This window comes from Gobius niger (assembly GCF_951799975.1).
Source record: "Gobius niger genome assembly, chromosome: 11".
NCBI lineage: Eukaryota > Metazoa > Chordata > Actinopteri > Gobiiformes > Gobiidae > Gobius > Gobius niger.
The window spans coordinates 16,553,393-16,571,060 of NC_136862.1; the positions used below are offsets into that span (position 1 = coordinate 16,553,393).

Genomic DNA, 17,668 nt, shown 5'->3' on the forward strand with positions numbered 1-17,668 from the left:
CAGAACACTGATGGAGATGCATAAGTATAAGGTTTGCTTTGGCGACGCTTACCTCTGTCCGTGTCGTAGAGATACACAAACTTCTCCCATTTGTAGTGGTCCAGGAGGCTGAGCACTGCCCCCCTCAGACTGGGCCTCATCTGGATCACAAACTGCACGTCCGCGTCGATGGGGAAGCTGGGCGTAATGAAGGAGGTATGGAGCGCCCCGCAAAAGGAGGTCAGAGTGTTCATGGACTTTCGATCGTAGAAACCGAAGATGGCGTAGACTCCCCGAGAGAACTGGGAGCAGACTGGAGACACAAAGAGGGGGTGCCAGAAGTCAAAGGTCTGCAGGATTACAGCGCACTCACCATATGAGAGACTCTTTCAAATAGCATTCAAATCTGGTTTTCTTGCAGTAGAGTACATTTCTTTCCCTCTATAACATCGCTATAACACAGCAATGTGTGAAACAGATCGCTGACATGTTTGTAAGGCCAAAGATATCGGCACAATGTACAGTGATCCATCCATCTTTGCTTTCCCATCTCATGCTGTATCTGAAACGTGAAACTAATTATTCATGAGAGCAATCGTGACATGTGAGAGGTTTTGTGAGGACTAGAAAACATGTACTGCAAGTGTCTCGTCATGCTGTTTGAGATTGTACTATCTTGACTTGTCATGAAGCAGTTATGATGTCTTTATCCAGTTCTTGGACCAAAGGGTGGTATAGAGTAGAAACGTTTGACCAAAATGAACTTTGTAAAGGGCTGTATTAGTGTGAATGTGTGCCATGGTGGATGTGCCGCGCTGCCCACTGCCCTTCACTTCCCCTTGGTCTGAATGCAAGCGCTCCGTGTAATCAACTGGAAATAATGTGGAAATCAGTGCACTGGCCATGGCTCCTAATGGACAAATAGCCTTAAATATGAGCATGCAAATGTGCAGGCGGCCGGCTCTGGTGCACTATAAAAGATTTATAACAAGCCCTATCGGTTACCATCTACAGGGACACGGGAATGAGCTGGGGCCTATAAAGTCCATCCTGTAGCGGATACCGGCTCTTTCAAGGAGCTAACTGTTTTATTTTATTTGTTCATACTTAATGGTTTAATAAGCGCGAGCTGGACTGAATCAAGGCCGCGACCCGTGTCTCATAACAACGGAAATGATCAACGGTGAACCCAGAGGAGACACTAAATCTAACTTTAATCTCATTCATTACCTGAGCTCGCACATGATTTGTACCTATTTAGAGACGTGGTTAGACCTGCACAGGCCGCTGCTGACAACACTCTTCACTTGCAGCTCTACTTGCAGCACGTTTTAGTCTTGCCAGGCAATTTCACAAATTAGAAATTGTTAAGGGCGCAACAATTATTTTTGTTCAATGGGTACAGTAATTATTATTATTTGAAAATTGAAAATGTCCTAATGGTTCGAATGAAATGTGTCAATCTGCCTTTATGCTGCTTTTTGACATTGTATATTGGTGCACTAAAAATGCTTTTACAACAAAAATAGAAGGTCCAACATTCTCAGAAGGTTTTGTTAAATATGTTATCTGTATTGTGAGCACACTTTTGTGTTTAGGATAAAAGTAATGCGAGCGATAATACTAAAAAAAAATCAAGGCACCCTTCATTTACCATGCGACTTTGACATAAATTGCCTTTTAGAAAAATGTTACAGATAAAGAGCGCCTTGGTTTAAATGAATGTTTTTCCACTATTGTTTGCTCAGTGTATCTCTGCTGAGGTCATATGGGCAGAAAAGTCTTATGTAGCTACAGCTCGGAGAGAAACAGGTCGGAGATCAGGGACACATTTAGTTCTGTGTTTCTGTTTGTTCACTATAATGTTATAGCATTTAAAGTAAAAGATTTTTTCATTTACAGATGTAGCTCTGTTGTTCAGTAAAGAAATAACTGTGCGGATGTCGAACTACTCCTGGTATTATTACGCCTTACAACAGGGGTGGGCAATTCATTTTCATAAGGGGCCACATGAGGAGCCTGAATTGAGTCGGAGGGCCGCACCAACAATAACTCAAACTTATATCGGGATATAAGTATAATATATCGGGAGTGTATCGCTGGGGTCCATGAACAAAAGCTCCAAAATAAAAAAAAATGTTTTGATTGGGAAAATACATTGAGGACTTTTTTTCAATATCTATAAATTATTTCAATATCTATAGAATATATCTATATAATCTATAATGATGAGCCTGGCAGGACTGTAGCCTCATAAAAACGGCTTACACTTTACAAGCCTGTGTCACAAGTCTCTGCTACATTGTAGTCAATATTCATTCACTCCGCACTCCGTGGTAGTAAGCTACTATTGTAGCCACAGCTGCCCAGGGGCAGACTGTCCATTTCCCACTTGCAAGTCACACAATGTGTTGTTTATATCTTTATATCTTATTATGCCAGTGCCCTTTGCTGGACACCTGTGGAATTCTTTACTTTTATTCTTATTTAATCTGCCCCCTAGTGGCTGGAGTGAGCACTCTGGTAATAAAAATAAAAAATCACAACTCCGCACAGGAATGAGCTAGAGACTTACTTTTTTTTTTGACATGCTTATGAATTTATGCCCTACAAGTTATGGGCCGGACTGAATCATCTCGCGGGCCGGATGTGGCCCGCGGGCCGTACTTTGCCCAGGTCTGCCTTACAATATAGTTCCCGTTTTTATCCGCTTAGAAAATCCACATTGTTTAATTTTGTGTAATTATACTTTATAGTGTAACACTTCACGTAACCATATTTAAATAGGGAACACGTGGAAGAGCTTGGTCGCTTCTATCTTCACCTCGTTTGGAGCTATAGAGGAGAGAAGGAGAGGCTAAATGCTAACGCTGTTTGTGCTGTGTTGATGTGACTGAGGGCACGCGTGAAGACCAGACAGGTACAAATGAACTCGTCTAAGCTAAGGTAAGAACATATCTCAGTATGTAAAAATGGTGATCTATTCCTTCCTGTTTTTTTTAGATTAGTTCAGGCCAAATATTAAATAGTTTCAATAATGATCCCATTCACTGAACTACCAACCTCAACACATTCATTGCACTACAGCCTCCGAGTATCCCTGTAGCACATAGTAATAAAACATGACCCCAAAGCTGCACCACATGTATCTTCTTGGACCCTGTTCCTCCCGATCCCCCCCCCCCCCCCCCCCCCTGTATCTTGTACTTCTATAAAGCAAGGGTAGGTGGTTGCAGACTCATCTCCGAGACTTCATCTTCTCTCAGCTCTCTCCTGTTGAGAGTAGAGACTATTTTGCGCACTGATCATAAAATTTGCTGATGTAGGGGTGAACCTGCCGCGTTTGGTGTTACACAGTTGGATATTGCTGCCACTGCTGCATAGCGCCAAATCTTACAAAATATATCCGTGAAGCTGTATTGCAAGGAGAAAGCCGCGGCCTTGTGCGGAAAGAGAAGACATGAATTTAGAGTGCGCCCAAAGTGAGAAGATAGGATTCTGCCCATGGATAGAATCATTTGACTTTGTGGCGGTAACAAAAAGCCTGCTGATGTGAGATGGAAGTTCTTTTTTTTTTGCAGCTGCCATAAAGCAGTGCCTCCAGTGATGCCAGAGGAGAAAAAGAGCCGTCTGTTCCCCTCTGGGACAGGTGTAAGGCCGGGCTGACGGGCTGGTCTCATAGGAATACACCTGTCCACTCCTGTCCTGTCCGGGAGTAGGGACACGCAGTCAGGAGTCAGGACAGACACATAGCACATTTAATAAAGGTTTCCAAAAATGAAGGCTGGTGATTTTCAGTCTTGTAAAAGGGGAATAGAGATACAAGCAATACAGTCTTTTAGAGTTAGCAAAGAAAATACCTTATGTTTCCTGAATCGGGGAACACATATCTACATCTAACAACATCTTTATATTATGCTTAGTAATTCAATGCAGTGTGGCACCTAGAAAAACTGAATGCACAGTCATATACCGATAAATGAGTCTTAATTAAGCATCTCTACATTTCAATCATAGTATTAATTCAACTGGAAAGGTTAAGCTGAGGCCCCAAATGTTGTTTCCTGTCGGCTCCATCTGCTGTTGTTGACGCTGTACTGTCCTTATTAGAGTAAAGCTACACTTGTCGGTGGTGACACTCCGTTATGGAAAATGTTCTCACTCTCAGCAGCTGAATTCGAATATGTTTTTTTTTTATCATCACAAACTCTGCAGCTCTCCAGGAGGCAGCTGCTGAATGTCAACACCAGAACCAGGAGTGACGTTGTGCCAGGAAAACGTATCAAAATACAGAGATGCGCAGTATGCCAACACCACTGCGCCACTTCTCATACCAATCCAATCGTGCAAATAAAGTGTTCAAGAATATTGACATTATTCTGCAGATCGTGCCACTTTGAGGAGAGCTGTGCCTATGTCTTAATTACAGCGGCACTGTCTCTGCTTATTCCTGCCAAGACCATCAGTATTGACAGACTGCACTACTGGAAATCATTGGTTCCAACTTAAAAAGTAATTAATTAGGTGCCGCTATGCACTCAATTTGTCTTTGGAACCAAAAAAACTTACTGGACGCAAGTCTCCAAACCTAAGAGTAATTGAGTTTTCCTGTTTTTGAAGGGATGGCCATATGGGACAACATTTCTGAGCGAGAGGACAGATGCCAAGAAATCTTGGAAAGTGCTGACTGACAGACTCTATAGGCATTCTCATAGAAAAACACTGGGCTTCCGAACTGGTTTGGCTTCTGTCCCACCTGAAATTTAAGCAGGGAGATTTTTTGCATTTAGTTAATTTATGAGAGAGGCCTGCAATAATTTTCACAGTGAGTGACAGGAACTATGTTAAAGTAAGTGATGATGAGAACAGATTTAGTATTTGGGGGGATTTATGTTCTTACTGGAAGCATTGGAGAATTCGAAGTTTGTACATAATATAATTATAAATAAAGTTGTACCTGACTGACATAAAATTATGGGTCGCAAGAAACCTTTAGTGGGCGCTTGGCTGAAAATTGTAGTTTATAGTTTGCTATTTGATCAACACTTAAAGGAACAGTTCACCGTTTTTACATACTGATATATGTATGAGCTTAGACGATTTGATGCGTACCTGTCTGGTCGTTGTGTGTGCCCTCAGTCACGCACAACGACCAAAGATGTTGTTAGCATTTTGCCTCTCCCAGCATATTCCTTCCACAGGCACACAGACCAGACAGGTATGTATCAACTGTTAAGCTCAGGTAAGAACATATCTCAGTATGGAGAAACGGTGACCTGTTCCTTGAAAACAACAGAATGCTTTGTGGAAAAATGTGTTTTGACGGGGCAAACGGCAAAACGTTTTCACTTTAAGTTGAAATCAATGTTTTTATTTGGGTCACAGCTTGTCAGGTGAATCAGGCATCAGTTTAGAACCTCTGGAGTCTGGAAAGTGAATATATTAGTTTAAGAAGGCTAAGGTCAGAGCTGCCAGGCAGGAGACCAAGAGGAAGAGCAGATAAGATTCATGGATATAGTGAAAGAGAGACCTTAAATTGGCTGTAGTTAAGCTAGGAAGATACCGTGGATAGGGTTTAAAAAATAACAGATGATTCACTGCGGTTAACCCTGAAAAGTAAAAACAAGATTATAATACGTGTCATCCTATTTTCCTTGTATCTCTCAAAACAGGCGTAACATGCAACTGATTTATGTGCATAAACATGACATGCAAACATGTTGTGTTTGAAGATAAAGAAGAGCAGAAAAAGACTATTAAGGAAGAGGGATGGAGGCGCTGTTTACATAATGTGAGGCATGTGATCTGCTCATAGTGTCATTATTGACATGAAATAAAGAATTGTCAACATAACAAGAAACTGCACTCAACTATTCAAATTAATACCAAAGGGTAATGTATTTTACAGTCTCAAAGCTAGCCCTGTAAAAACGGATGATCAAGGAAAAGGTAGAATAGTTCAAATTAAATAAACATGACTACTAAAGGATTTACAGATTTACATTTTGTTAATATCTCTACACACAAATGCACTTAAATATGTTGTGATACAGCTTTTGTATTCTGCACTGGATCTCAGAGGCACATTTAACATAAAGCCTGTTTATTTTGCTCCATTGTGAAGCTAATAGGAGCCAGCGAGGATTTGCAAAGAGCCGGTTCAGCCACACAACCAGTCAAACAAAAGGGCAGCTCTGACAACAAGCATGATACATCTAAGGTCAAGGAAATATCTCAAATAGAATCATGAAAGCAACACAAGTACAATGATGAGAACATCATATTTACTCATCTTCTATAATTAAAATGGGCGATGTAGTTACAGCCTACCTTGTTATTCAGTACAAAGATTTATGGGCTCACCGCAATGATCAGTGTTTTGTTGTGCAGTTCATCTCCGCTGACCGATTGACAGGCAACAGGGCCAGAGCAGGGGTTTGTTTGGTAAAATCCTCTTTTTTAATTCATTGTTAAAGGGGCTAGATGCAAGTTGGCCATTTTATACTCATTACTGCCACCTCAGGTCATGCGTGTAACTGCACCTTCTATATTAAGCTCGTGCATGACAACAATTCGACCCGAAGTAACACCTTTTTGAGTGACAGTGCAGGATTTTAGAGGCAGTTGTGGTGAACAGGTCTGGGCTCATTCTACACATTAGGACATTGCTGAAACATGTAGGGGGAGGAAAATACTTAATTTGAACTTTAAACTCTGTATAGAGTCTGTCCCTTTAATGTGGCCTTGGGACACAATGTTTTTTGTTGTATAAAATAAATAAGTTCATAAGCTGTACAGACAAACACTTTCACTGTGGAAATTATAGCGAACAGACAGGTCAGGTCAATTACAGTAAAAATGTTTTAAAAGAAGTTATTGTTGCACCATGAAACATAACCGGCTTTGACCAACAATGCACAAACTTATTGAATTAGGCTACAGATAAAACGATACACAGCTTAGCTAAAGCTGGCCCCAACCAGGATTTTACTCCTAGCTAATTGTGATTTCAAGCTTGATTTAAGAATTTTGGAAAGCTGTTGTAATTCATATAGTTAACCTATGATTAGGGTGTAAATAATTTAATTTTGCATTTAAATAATGCAAATATTTAGGTCGCTGCCCTATAGAGCCCCTTTAAAGCATCCTGATAGAGAAAAGAGAGCAGCCATGAGCCTTTAATACTGAACTTTTCACTGTAATGCCCAGCCAACAAATATCTGAGCACAGCATCCTCCAAGGGCAAAAGGAAATTGCTACTCACAACAAATGACTGTAATTCTGTAACAAAGCAGAAATCAATTGACTTCCAGGGACACATGAATGCTGTGGGAGCTATTCAACACTTGGACAAAGATTCTCTGCTTATTCAAAATCATTTAACATTGAATGCAAATTTCAGTGGTAGTATAAGGGCAAATGTTAAAAGAAAGAAGTGCTTTGAAGGGCTTCAGCCAATTCACCTCAAAGCCAGTAAGTAAATGCCATATTTACGTGCAGTGTAAAAAAGCATTTCTGAAATGTGTAAGTCGTCATTTTCAATTGTGACAATAACCACACTAAGTATTTTAAAGCTTCCTCTCCTCGGGCTACCACTGTCCTAAAAATCAGACCATTCGTTTTAAGTTTGCTTGCCGACAAGAAATACATAACACAGCTAAAGCCTTCTCTTTATGGCAGGCTTACAATTTCAACGCCTTTGAACACACAATAAAAATATTACGTTGCACCCACAAGCACTTTGTCGTTAAATATTTCATCACACATTGGCATCTCCGCTCATCACTCTGTACATCCTGTCCTCCCTTGATAATCTCAGGTAACATTGACTAATTCACAGCTTTCAAAATCCCCATTCTCTGAAGGACGCTGCAGTGCAACGATTTGCTGCAGCATCAGTGTAGCTTGTCAGGAGTGATCACCATCGCCTGTAACTGGGCTGACATATAAGTACATTCACATCTCCAGTGGCTCGCCCCCAAGCCTATTCACTTGTGCACTCTCTTTACTGCGATGTTAAGATTACTTTGAGACAAGAATAAGTATGAATTCAACATCTTAATTCTGAGGTTTGATATTTTTTCCCCATAGAAATAAAATAACTCTATCTGAGAAGACACTGGCTGTAGTCGCCTTGATATTTTTCTTATGTCTGTGTCTGGGCTTCCCAAAACAGGAAGTGGCTGACACCAAACAAGTTAGATGCAAGACTTCATTACAGAAAGCTGCTTATTTTTCTGATTATCACTGACCTTGTGTGCCTATGTGGCCTGCTATGTTTGCAAATGTCACTTCTGCCACAAAAAGACACGTTTATTAAGAAGACTGAAGACGGAAATGATCATGCAGAAAGCTTCCCTTCGGGCCCAAACTACGAGCTCGTCTCATGCATCATTCATGACTTGTCGCTTTAAATGACTCCACCGCAATGTGACGAAGCCAAGGTTGTTACTCTTGCTTAGTTACATATTGACACAATTGTTAGCAGCAGCAGTAACTAGCAAGAACTGAGCACAGCGCTACAATGGTGACCTTTAAATTTGGCGGGAGGAAAAGTGTTAAGAGTCTGTGTGCAAAGTGGAGTCAACAAAACATTAAGGCAAGGCGATGCTTAACGGCTTACATAATCGCTGGTCTGAATAAATGTTGCAAAGATTTTAAAGACAATATGTGACGGGGAAAATCCTTTGTAAAAAATGTGACATTCAAGAAAACTAATTGGCCAATATACAGTCCCTTATTCAGAACAATCTTGTCATAGCTTCCTTGAGTGTGCACGATTAATCATTTAACTTTGGTAGATGAAACCAGACATTTTCAATATATATATCTATAGTTTATCAATGAATCTAACATAAATTCCTTGTACAGGGCCTTCACCATAGTCAGGTGCTTAAAGGGACTAGATGCAAGTTGGCCATTTTATACTCACTACTGCCACCTCAGGTCATACATGTAACTGCACCTTCTATATTAAGCTCGTGCATGACGGCAATTCGGACCCGAAGTGACACCTTTTTGAGTGACAGTGCAGGATTTTAGAGGCAGTTGTGGTGAACAGGTCTGGGTTCATACCACACCTTAGTACATGGTTGGAACATGTAGGGGGAGGAAATTACTTATTTTTAACATGTTTAAACTCTGTATAGTCCCTATAACAGACAGCAAGATCATATAAACACATGCAATTGAAAATATTTTTGAGTAAAATGTAATAAGTGCCATGCCATTTGTACTATATAAGCAACAATCTTCTTTTTTTTAACTATGACTTCTTCAGATGATTGTATATAAAACAGAGCCTGTGACTAACTGCAGTATATTATGAAAGTGAACTATGGAGGAGGTGGAGGGGGAGAATATCTGGCCTCATCAAATGTTTGGTGCAGGAGCATTAGTGAGGCCGTCCAGTGCCTACACACTCCCGCACTCTAACATTAGCTTGTGTCTACGCGCACACGGGTGAGTCATTGCAGAGGAGGATAGTTAGTGAGAATAAAAGTCTTTGCACAAAATGGACCAAATGTCATCAAAGTTTGTACCAGCAACTGGCCTTCACAAGTCAGCTTTTTCTTCTGCACCGTTATGCAACAACAGCTTGCATCTAAATAACAACTTTAAATGGATATTATACCAAAGTTCACCATTATCTGTGACAAAAGCTTTACAAAAGCTGTTCAAAATACCCATTTCTATTTAGATTTTTTTTTTCACACCATTATCCTAAGACCTAATCACTGAGAGGCACATCTTTTGAGTCAAATTATCCAAACTTAAAATGGGACTGATTTTTATCCCTTTAAAGCATTTCTGTAAGTAAAACTTTGTGCCACAAATGAAAAGATGTTGCAGCTGCTCTGCAGAACAATGTTTGGTGCAAAAAGCCCTCACTTGTGTGCCTCACTTGTGTGCCTCTCTCTCTCTGCCGTTATGCTGCTTGTCGAGTTCGTTCAGGTTAAATCTGTGTGAAATTGGATGAAAAAACTGGATGAAAAAGATACATCTGTTTTCGTAATTGAGATCCTGTTTGAACGTTTCATGTTAAAGAACCGTTGAAAAGAGTTCAGGAGTACCAGGTCTCAGTCTTATCGCAATGAGACCCACTACAACCAATTCTTTATTGACACCATGTGGCGCTGTGGGAGATTCATTTGTTCCTATCGTGCCAAAGCATTTTTCCAGTTTTCTTGGCCTATTACCTGAAAAATATTGTGTTTTCTTTTGAGTATTCTTGCGAGAGAAACAAACCACACATGAGCAAAATCATAACCTCTTTATTGGATGTAATTTGATCTTCAGCTCCTTCCAAAGTTAGAAACTAAATCTCTCCTCCCTGTAAATAAATCTCTGCCCCGATCTCCCCTGTCCCTGACCTTTTGTCTTTAATGGCTACTCACTCCCGGTTTCTGCATTTATGCACACAATCAGCCATGTCCCGGGGCACTGTGTCACATCAATACGTCCCACACATTGGTTCAGATTATAAAACACCAAGTTCCCATTTTGTCGAAAGCAATTCAAAGTTTTCTGTTTATGCCTTGTTATTGTGCTGACCTCAACAGGCAGGACAATCTGATGAACTGAAGCTGTTTGGCACTTCTCTACCCATATATTTAAATGAAAGGATGAGACAGAGAAAATGAAAGCTTGGTGAGAATTGATTTTTCCATATTGAATAAACCAAGCACTTACACACACATTGCTGGACTATAGCCTTCCAACCTATTGATTCATGCTGCCAATAACACAGTCATTTGCCATCAGGGATTTGTTACAATCATTATATACTGACCCGACTACAGAACAGTATAGACCACAAATACATACAAACAATGCTCCGGAAATAATAATAATATTTTTTTTATTTCACAAAATGTGCACAAATTATATTATCTCATTTATTATATTTAATTTATGTATTTATTTATTTATTTATTTGGTCGGGACAGTGCATGTTAATGAACGCACATGACTTTCATGCATGTAAACACACCACGCCGGATTGTAGCTATGGGCTAATTTGCATCCGTTTATCCCCCAGTCGCACTCTCGAACGCACTCTTGTTCATCCGGGCCTATTGTACATGTTTTCAGTGGTTGGGGAAACTGGAGTACCTGCAGTACTGTGCAACCGGCAAACTCCACACAGAAAGGCCCCGTCCAGGTGGACCTTCTAGCTGTGAAGCACGAGCGCTAACCGCTGCGCTACTGTGCTGCTTAATTAAGAATTCCAATAACATGGTGTAAGAACATGACTAGTGGGATAGTCAAACCAATTAAAATATATTAAAACATGTTCATAAACGGGGCTTTACTGTATTTCTGAGATGAATAGCACAAAATGTCAGTTCTTCCATTCCTCTAAGACTGATCAATTGTACATCCAACAAAGATGTTCGAACAATTTTTCCATAATCGGTGTCGCCTAATATACCAAAACAAATTTACGTGATTGCATGTTTTTTTTTTATCATTATTCAAAGTCGAAGTGGGGGGGGGGGGGGAGTTGTGCCGAAAATAACCTTTTCACTCATGCCAGAATTGCTGTGTGTCAAAGTAATCACAGAAACGACTCACTACATCAACACCTGCCAATGGAGTGTGACCATTACGCAATGCACTGCCCTAAAATAAGAAGAGTGTAGTTTGGGAGGTTTTCAAGTGCTGCCTTAGTCACTGCTCTGGCTGCTCCTAATTAGCAGCTCATTGGCATTTGTCATTCACAGTGTCCAAGGATTTAGTGTGCTTTAGTCTATCTGCTATTTTCAATCCTGTACTTTATATGTAAGTTTCCTGCAGGACAATAAAGGTCACTGTTGCTCGTATCAAGGCCTCCTCAAAGTGAATCCTGACTTGGGTCTAAATCTTTAATCGGGCCATGATACAACATCACACTGTGATAGCGTTTGTGTTTCAACCTTGCACCGCAGTCCCAGGTGAACTCTAAACAACGGCATGAGATGAATATAAAAAATGTAAAGTCACTTTCAAACTGGCCGTGAATGACAGAATATGAAGTCAAAATGGAAGAAGCTTTCCTGCTGTTCTGTTAAATAGAGTGTGGTTAACAACTATTTAACATTTTGCAAAAATATATACAAGTATAAACTGTATAAATCTTGACTTTGGGAGGGAGAAAGGAGCGGCAACATTTGAATAGATTTAGCAATGAGGTCCTGGTTGAACGTCAGCTTTGTTCCAGTCCAAAGCCTTGATAAATGGAGATTTGATCAAATACATACATACATTTGTATCTGATGACCAGATGTAATAAACAAGGTGATCATTTTAAGTGAATACTGACCATAGCCCATATATTTACTCATCAAATATGTGTTTTATCATTGTGCATCAATGGGACTTGTCACTCAATGTTGTTATGAAACAAGATGGCTGCCTCGCTACCTCGCTAACATTCTTTAATCAGTCAGTGAGCAAACCCATACTCGCTTTGTCCAGTTTTATATATAGCCATTACCTCTTTACCTCTGTAGCCCATTAGTAAACAGACTAGTCAAGATGGCAGAAAAAGAGCTGCTTTTACCAATACGCACTGTGCTCACTGACGCGCTCTCAATGCGCTTTTGTTCTGCTTGAGTAATTGTCAATAGCGACAAAGTCTGAGACTTTTTTACAAAAAATTGTTTGAGCTTGTGTTCATCCCTGGCCCCAAGTGCGTAATGTACATCTTTTCATCACCCGCAACTGCTTGAGTGCCCTTGAGCAAAGTGCTGACCCCACAGTGTAATTACAGCGGTACAAGGCTGGACTGGACACTGTTGATGTGTGACTGTGTGAATGAGAATGCCTGTTTTCCTCAAGTTCTCCCCAGGGCTGCAGCGGAAACCACGAGTGACAACAACTCAGCACTATAGTTTTACACTTTGCACTGGTCCATTGTAGATATATCAATTATCTTCAACTGCTATTAATATCCATCATCATTCGTATCCAGCCTTGCGGACACTGAGGTTTATTGCATTGCCATGCTTTCTCGCTGCCTCCTTCACACACTGTCGTACAAGTGCCGCTCATCTTCAGCGTCTCTGAAATTACGGAATTACTGCATTTAGAAAATCACTGTGTTTTGTCCAATTACTGGCCATCACGCTCTATCATCCAGCTGGTACATCTCAGTGACGGCTGCGTGCATTAGGACTGCCCATGACTTGGCAGGTGTTAGAGTAAATGAGTGTGTAGGATTTCGACTGTTCAAAATCTGTCATTTCTGGAAGAGGCTTGGGAGGAGAACAATGAGGATGTTTGACTTATTCAACAAGTCAGTCTAAAATCTGATATGTTCTGGGTTACATAGCTCATAGTGCAGCCATAAATACTTGAGTAGTTTTGCTGTGCTGATCGTGCTTTGAATTTTGTCTGGAATTTATCATTTGGGAGAAGCTGTTTCGTCAGTCATAGGCCTTGTCCAAGTTTTCCTCAATTTTGTTTGAATGGTGCCTCTTAGAGTTGATAATTGATCTTCTGGGCTTGTTGTTAAAATGTTTATAACAGACCAAGTAGTCCATCTATTTCAGATTCTTGAAATAATCAAATACAACAGTTGAAATCCAGAAGTGGCAGCTGGGATTGGCAGTGTGTTTGTTTGGAGTACTTACAGGCGTGTGTGACAGAGAAGCTGTTGGAGGACTCCAGGTTGTCCACATTATAATTGAGGTGGAAGGGTTTCTCTGTCGCATTCTGGTTGGTGTTATACAGCTGGACAGCAAACCTGAAGGCGCTGTGCTCCTGCACCGTGGAGCGCATGAACAGTCCACCTACGCAGACAAGACAATGTCACACAACAGGCTCTCATTAGTTCACTTCAACAGACTCTTCCACCGGGCCTCATTTCGGTGGTCCTTATGCGCATGATAGACGCCACTGTCACACAATTAGGCATCACCAGGACATGATGAGAAGACTTCACTTAACCCAAGTCAGAACATGTCACGTTTCTTCACTAAATAATGCACTGCGGAGTGCGTAAAAAGCCAATTTGGATCAACTCTATTTTTAAACTACCACCCACAGGACGTTATAACGGGGTGAACTTGACAGAGGAAAGAAAGCAGCTTCAACAAAGAGATGCAGTCTAGTGAGTCAGTGTGCCCCATTGAACTTACCGATGTTGATTTGATTCGGGAAGCCAGCTCGCGTTTCTCCCCAAAAACATAACAAAAGAATAGTTGCCACTATTTTTTGAAGCCACATTTTGGTCGGAGAAAAAAATTAACTCCTGCGTTTGAGATGAAGCGAGGCAAACCATGTACCCATACGCACAGAAATCCACAAGATGTGTTGTCGGCTCGTTGTCTCAGGCAGAGTGTGTGCCAGCGCGACTGCAGCGCACGGCTCCTCTGCTGCCGCTGCCGGGATGTAGAGCCGGTCTTTGAGTTTAAAGATGGTGGTGATGGGACTGTGCGGAGCCGAGGCGCATCTCCGTCCTGTGGGTGCATTCAAATGAGCCACGGAGAGGCAGAGTGAGGGCGGCAGGCAGAGGCAGGGGAGGGGGGGGGGGGCGTTTATCAAACTTGGTCTGACGGTGAATTATAATAAGAGCAGCTCTCCGTCTTTCTCCTCACGTCACTGCAGAGTTGAAGCGAGGCGGTGCAGAGCGTGCTGCTGCATAGGCTCGAACCAAAGACACCCACACTACTTCAGTGTGCAGCACAACTCAGAGGTGCGCTAAATGCTATTGCCTATAATTGCGTAATGATCGTAAATAAGACTATAGTGATCTTGTCTTCTTCAGAAAGTAGCCTGCGCAGCTAGTGTGGCAAAAAAAAGTAATAATATATAAATCATCATCAATACTATTCTCCCCGCTCACTGCCTATGGATATTTTCTTTTCTTTTTTTAAGGATTTTTGGTCAATTGGCTTTTAGACTGAACAGTTCAGGGTGAAATGGGATGAAGAACGGGGAGAGACATTCAGCAAAGTCTCAGAGCCTTGACTCAAAACCCACCACGCTGACATTGGTACAGTGGCCATGCAGCAGCATTAGACAGTTTGGAATGTCTTGCCTTTCAGTCTTCAGGCTCAAAGTGTTGGGCTGGACACAAACAATACACATTTCCTTAAAACACTGTGGTTTAATCGTCTGGTTTAATAGTCTGTGGTAATTGGAATCTCGCGTCCTCAACTCATTTGTTTATTTGTTATTAGGATCCCCATTATTGCCACCCGGGGAGCAACTAGTCTTCCTGGGATCCATCACAATATTAAGAAGCAAACAAAATACAAAGAGCAAACACCAAAAATGTAAACACTACAATATAGTGAGGAATAAAATAGTTATAAATCAGTAATTTAGTTAATAGCTTTAAAGGACATAGTCATGTAAACAGTCACACTTATAGTTCTGAACAAGCTTTTAATCACAGAACAGATCTTGGTCATTACATTAGGACAATACAGGTGAAACTTGAAAAATTAGAATATCGTGAAATATATTTCAATCTAAAATATGATATAGACTCAATACATGCAAAGTGAAATATGTCAAGCCTTTGTTTGTTATAATTTTGATTATTATGGCTCACAGCTTGTATAAACCCCTAATTCAAAATCTCAGAAGATTAGAATAGTGTGAAAAGGGACTATATTATCGACTGTCACCGTTTCATCAGCTATTTCATCCAAAACAGCTGCAAAGAGGCCTTTAATGGTGTCTCAGTCTGGTTCAGTAGAATTCACCATCATGGGGAAGACTGCTGACCTGACCGTTGTGCAGAAATCCATCATTGACACCCTCACCCACCAAGGGAGGGAAAGCCTCAAAAGGTAATCGCACAAGAAGTTGGATGTTCTCAAAGTGCTGTATCAAAGCACATTAATAGAAAGTTAAGTGGAAGGGAAAAGTGTGGAAGAAAAAGGTGCACAAGCCGCAGGGATGAGCGCAGTCTGGAGAGGATAGTTAGAAAAAGGCCATTCAAAAATGTGGGGAACCTTCACAGAGAATGAACTGAGGCTGAAGTCACACAGACAGATCCTGGACAGGGGCTTCAAGTGTCATATTCCTCTTATTAAGCCGCTCCTCCTGAACTACAAACAACGTCAGAAGCGTCTTGTATGGGCTAAAGAAAGAACTGGTCTGCTGCTCAGTGGTCCACAGTTCGCTTTTCTGACGAGATAAAATTTTGCATCTCATTTGAAAACCAAGGTCCCAGAGTCTGTTGGAAGAAAGGAGAAGCACACAATCCAAGATGCTTGAAGTCCAGTGTGAAGTTTCCACAGTCTGTGATGATTTGGGGAGCCATGTTCTCTGCTGGTGTATTTCATGCTTCTGTCAACAGACAAGCTTTATGCAGATGCTGACTTCATTTTCCAGTAGGACTGGGCACCTGCCCACACAGCCTAAAGTACCAAAACCTGGTTAGATGACCATTGGATTACTGTGCTTGATTGGCCAGCAAACTCGCCTGACCTGAACCCATAGTTAACAACAATGCAGAAGAGCTGAAGGAGCTGTAAAAGCATCCTGGTGTTCCATAACACCTCAGCAGTGCCACAGGCTGAGAGCATACATGCCACACCGTATTAAGGCGGTAATTCAAGCAAAAGGGCCCAAACCAAGCACTAAGTACATATGCATGATCATAGTTTTCAGAGGACCTACATTTCTCTGTTTAAAATATATATTTTTTATTGATTTCATGTAATATTCTAATCTTGAGGTTTTGAGTATGGGTTTTTTACAAGCTGTAAGCCAAAATCATCAAAGTTATAACAAATAAAGGCTTGACATATCTCATTTTGCATGTAATGAGTCTATTTCAAATATAGTTTCACTTGTATGTAGCCATATAATCATATTGAGTTTTGCAAATTGTATGTATAGTTATGTTCTTAGTAAATCAAAAATAGTCCTTGCCCATGAAGCATTCTCATGCAGCTCTCCTCTCAGTGACAGTGTAATCTTAGGCTGTCCCCTGCAGGCCTCCCAATGCACTTCGTCTAGAAACAGGCTCCAATGCTGCGATTTATCATTATTTAATCACTAGTTGCCAAGTGGCCACACTAATGATATAAATTAGGCTCTTAATTGACTAAGTGCTGCTGGGTATATGTGCCGCATTAGAAGCTATGTATATTAGCTGCATAGACATATCACTTGTGGAAATATAACAGTTTTTACATGAAACACAAGCTAGTAGCCTCCTTGTCAACTATGTGCTGAGTCAGAAGTAGTTTTATTACAGCAATGCTCTATTCTTTGCGATTCAAAATTAAGTTGAAATAGTTTACATTCTCAGATCACACACTTGTGTCAGTCACAAGCCCAGATTAGAAGATTTGTTTACTTTGGTAACTTTTGGACACAACCTCATTTTATTGTATTTTATGTTTGTTGTTTACCTTAAAACCAAAGTAAAGAGAAACAGGACTCTGGACGTGGACTCTGCTTCTGCTGGCGATATTTTTTTAACAGTTTTTTTATTCACGGAGGAACAACACAACATTATAATGTCAGTGTATCAATGTAGCCTAAAACTCACTTTTGGTGCCAGGCCAACAACTCGAAACCAGTGCGTGTTTGTCACACTCTGAAATATTGTGAGGGTCTACTTTACATTTACTGCCTCCTTTTCCAAAATCAAATTAGCTCACTCACTTGCTTGATGGCTGCACCTTCTGCTCATTCATCTCTTAAGAAGAGATTGGACCCCTGTATTGCTTACTCACTA

The 17,668-nt window shown here is 40.8% G+C and overlaps 1 protein-coding gene across 6 annotated transcripts in view; it reads right to left on the bottom strand.

Annotated features, from left to right (window-relative positions):
* Window positions 1-14,479, bottom strand: part of LOC306970868 (glutamate receptor 3-like) — a 55,701-nt gene extending 41,222 nt beyond the window's left edge. For 3 of the 6 annotated variants that reach the window (XR_013793421.1, XM_079566914.1, XM_079566915.1), the window contains exons 1-3: window positions 14,103-14,479; window positions 13,596-13,754; window positions 53-292 (exon numbers count right to left, since the gene is read on the bottom strand). Coding sequence is in view for 5 of the 6 variants with exons in the window: in XM_079566914.1 (XP_079423040.1) it covers window positions 53-292; window positions 13,596-13,754; window positions 14,103-14,190 (487 nt within the window). In the remaining variant the exon portion in view is untranslated. The remainder of the gene's footprint in view (window positions 1-52; window positions 293-13,595; window positions 13,755-14,102) is intronic. The other 3 variants (XM_079566913.1, XM_079566912.1, XM_079566916.1) reach the window with 2 other exon arrangements.
* Between the last annotated feature and the right edge of the window lie 3,189 nt (window positions 14,480-17,668).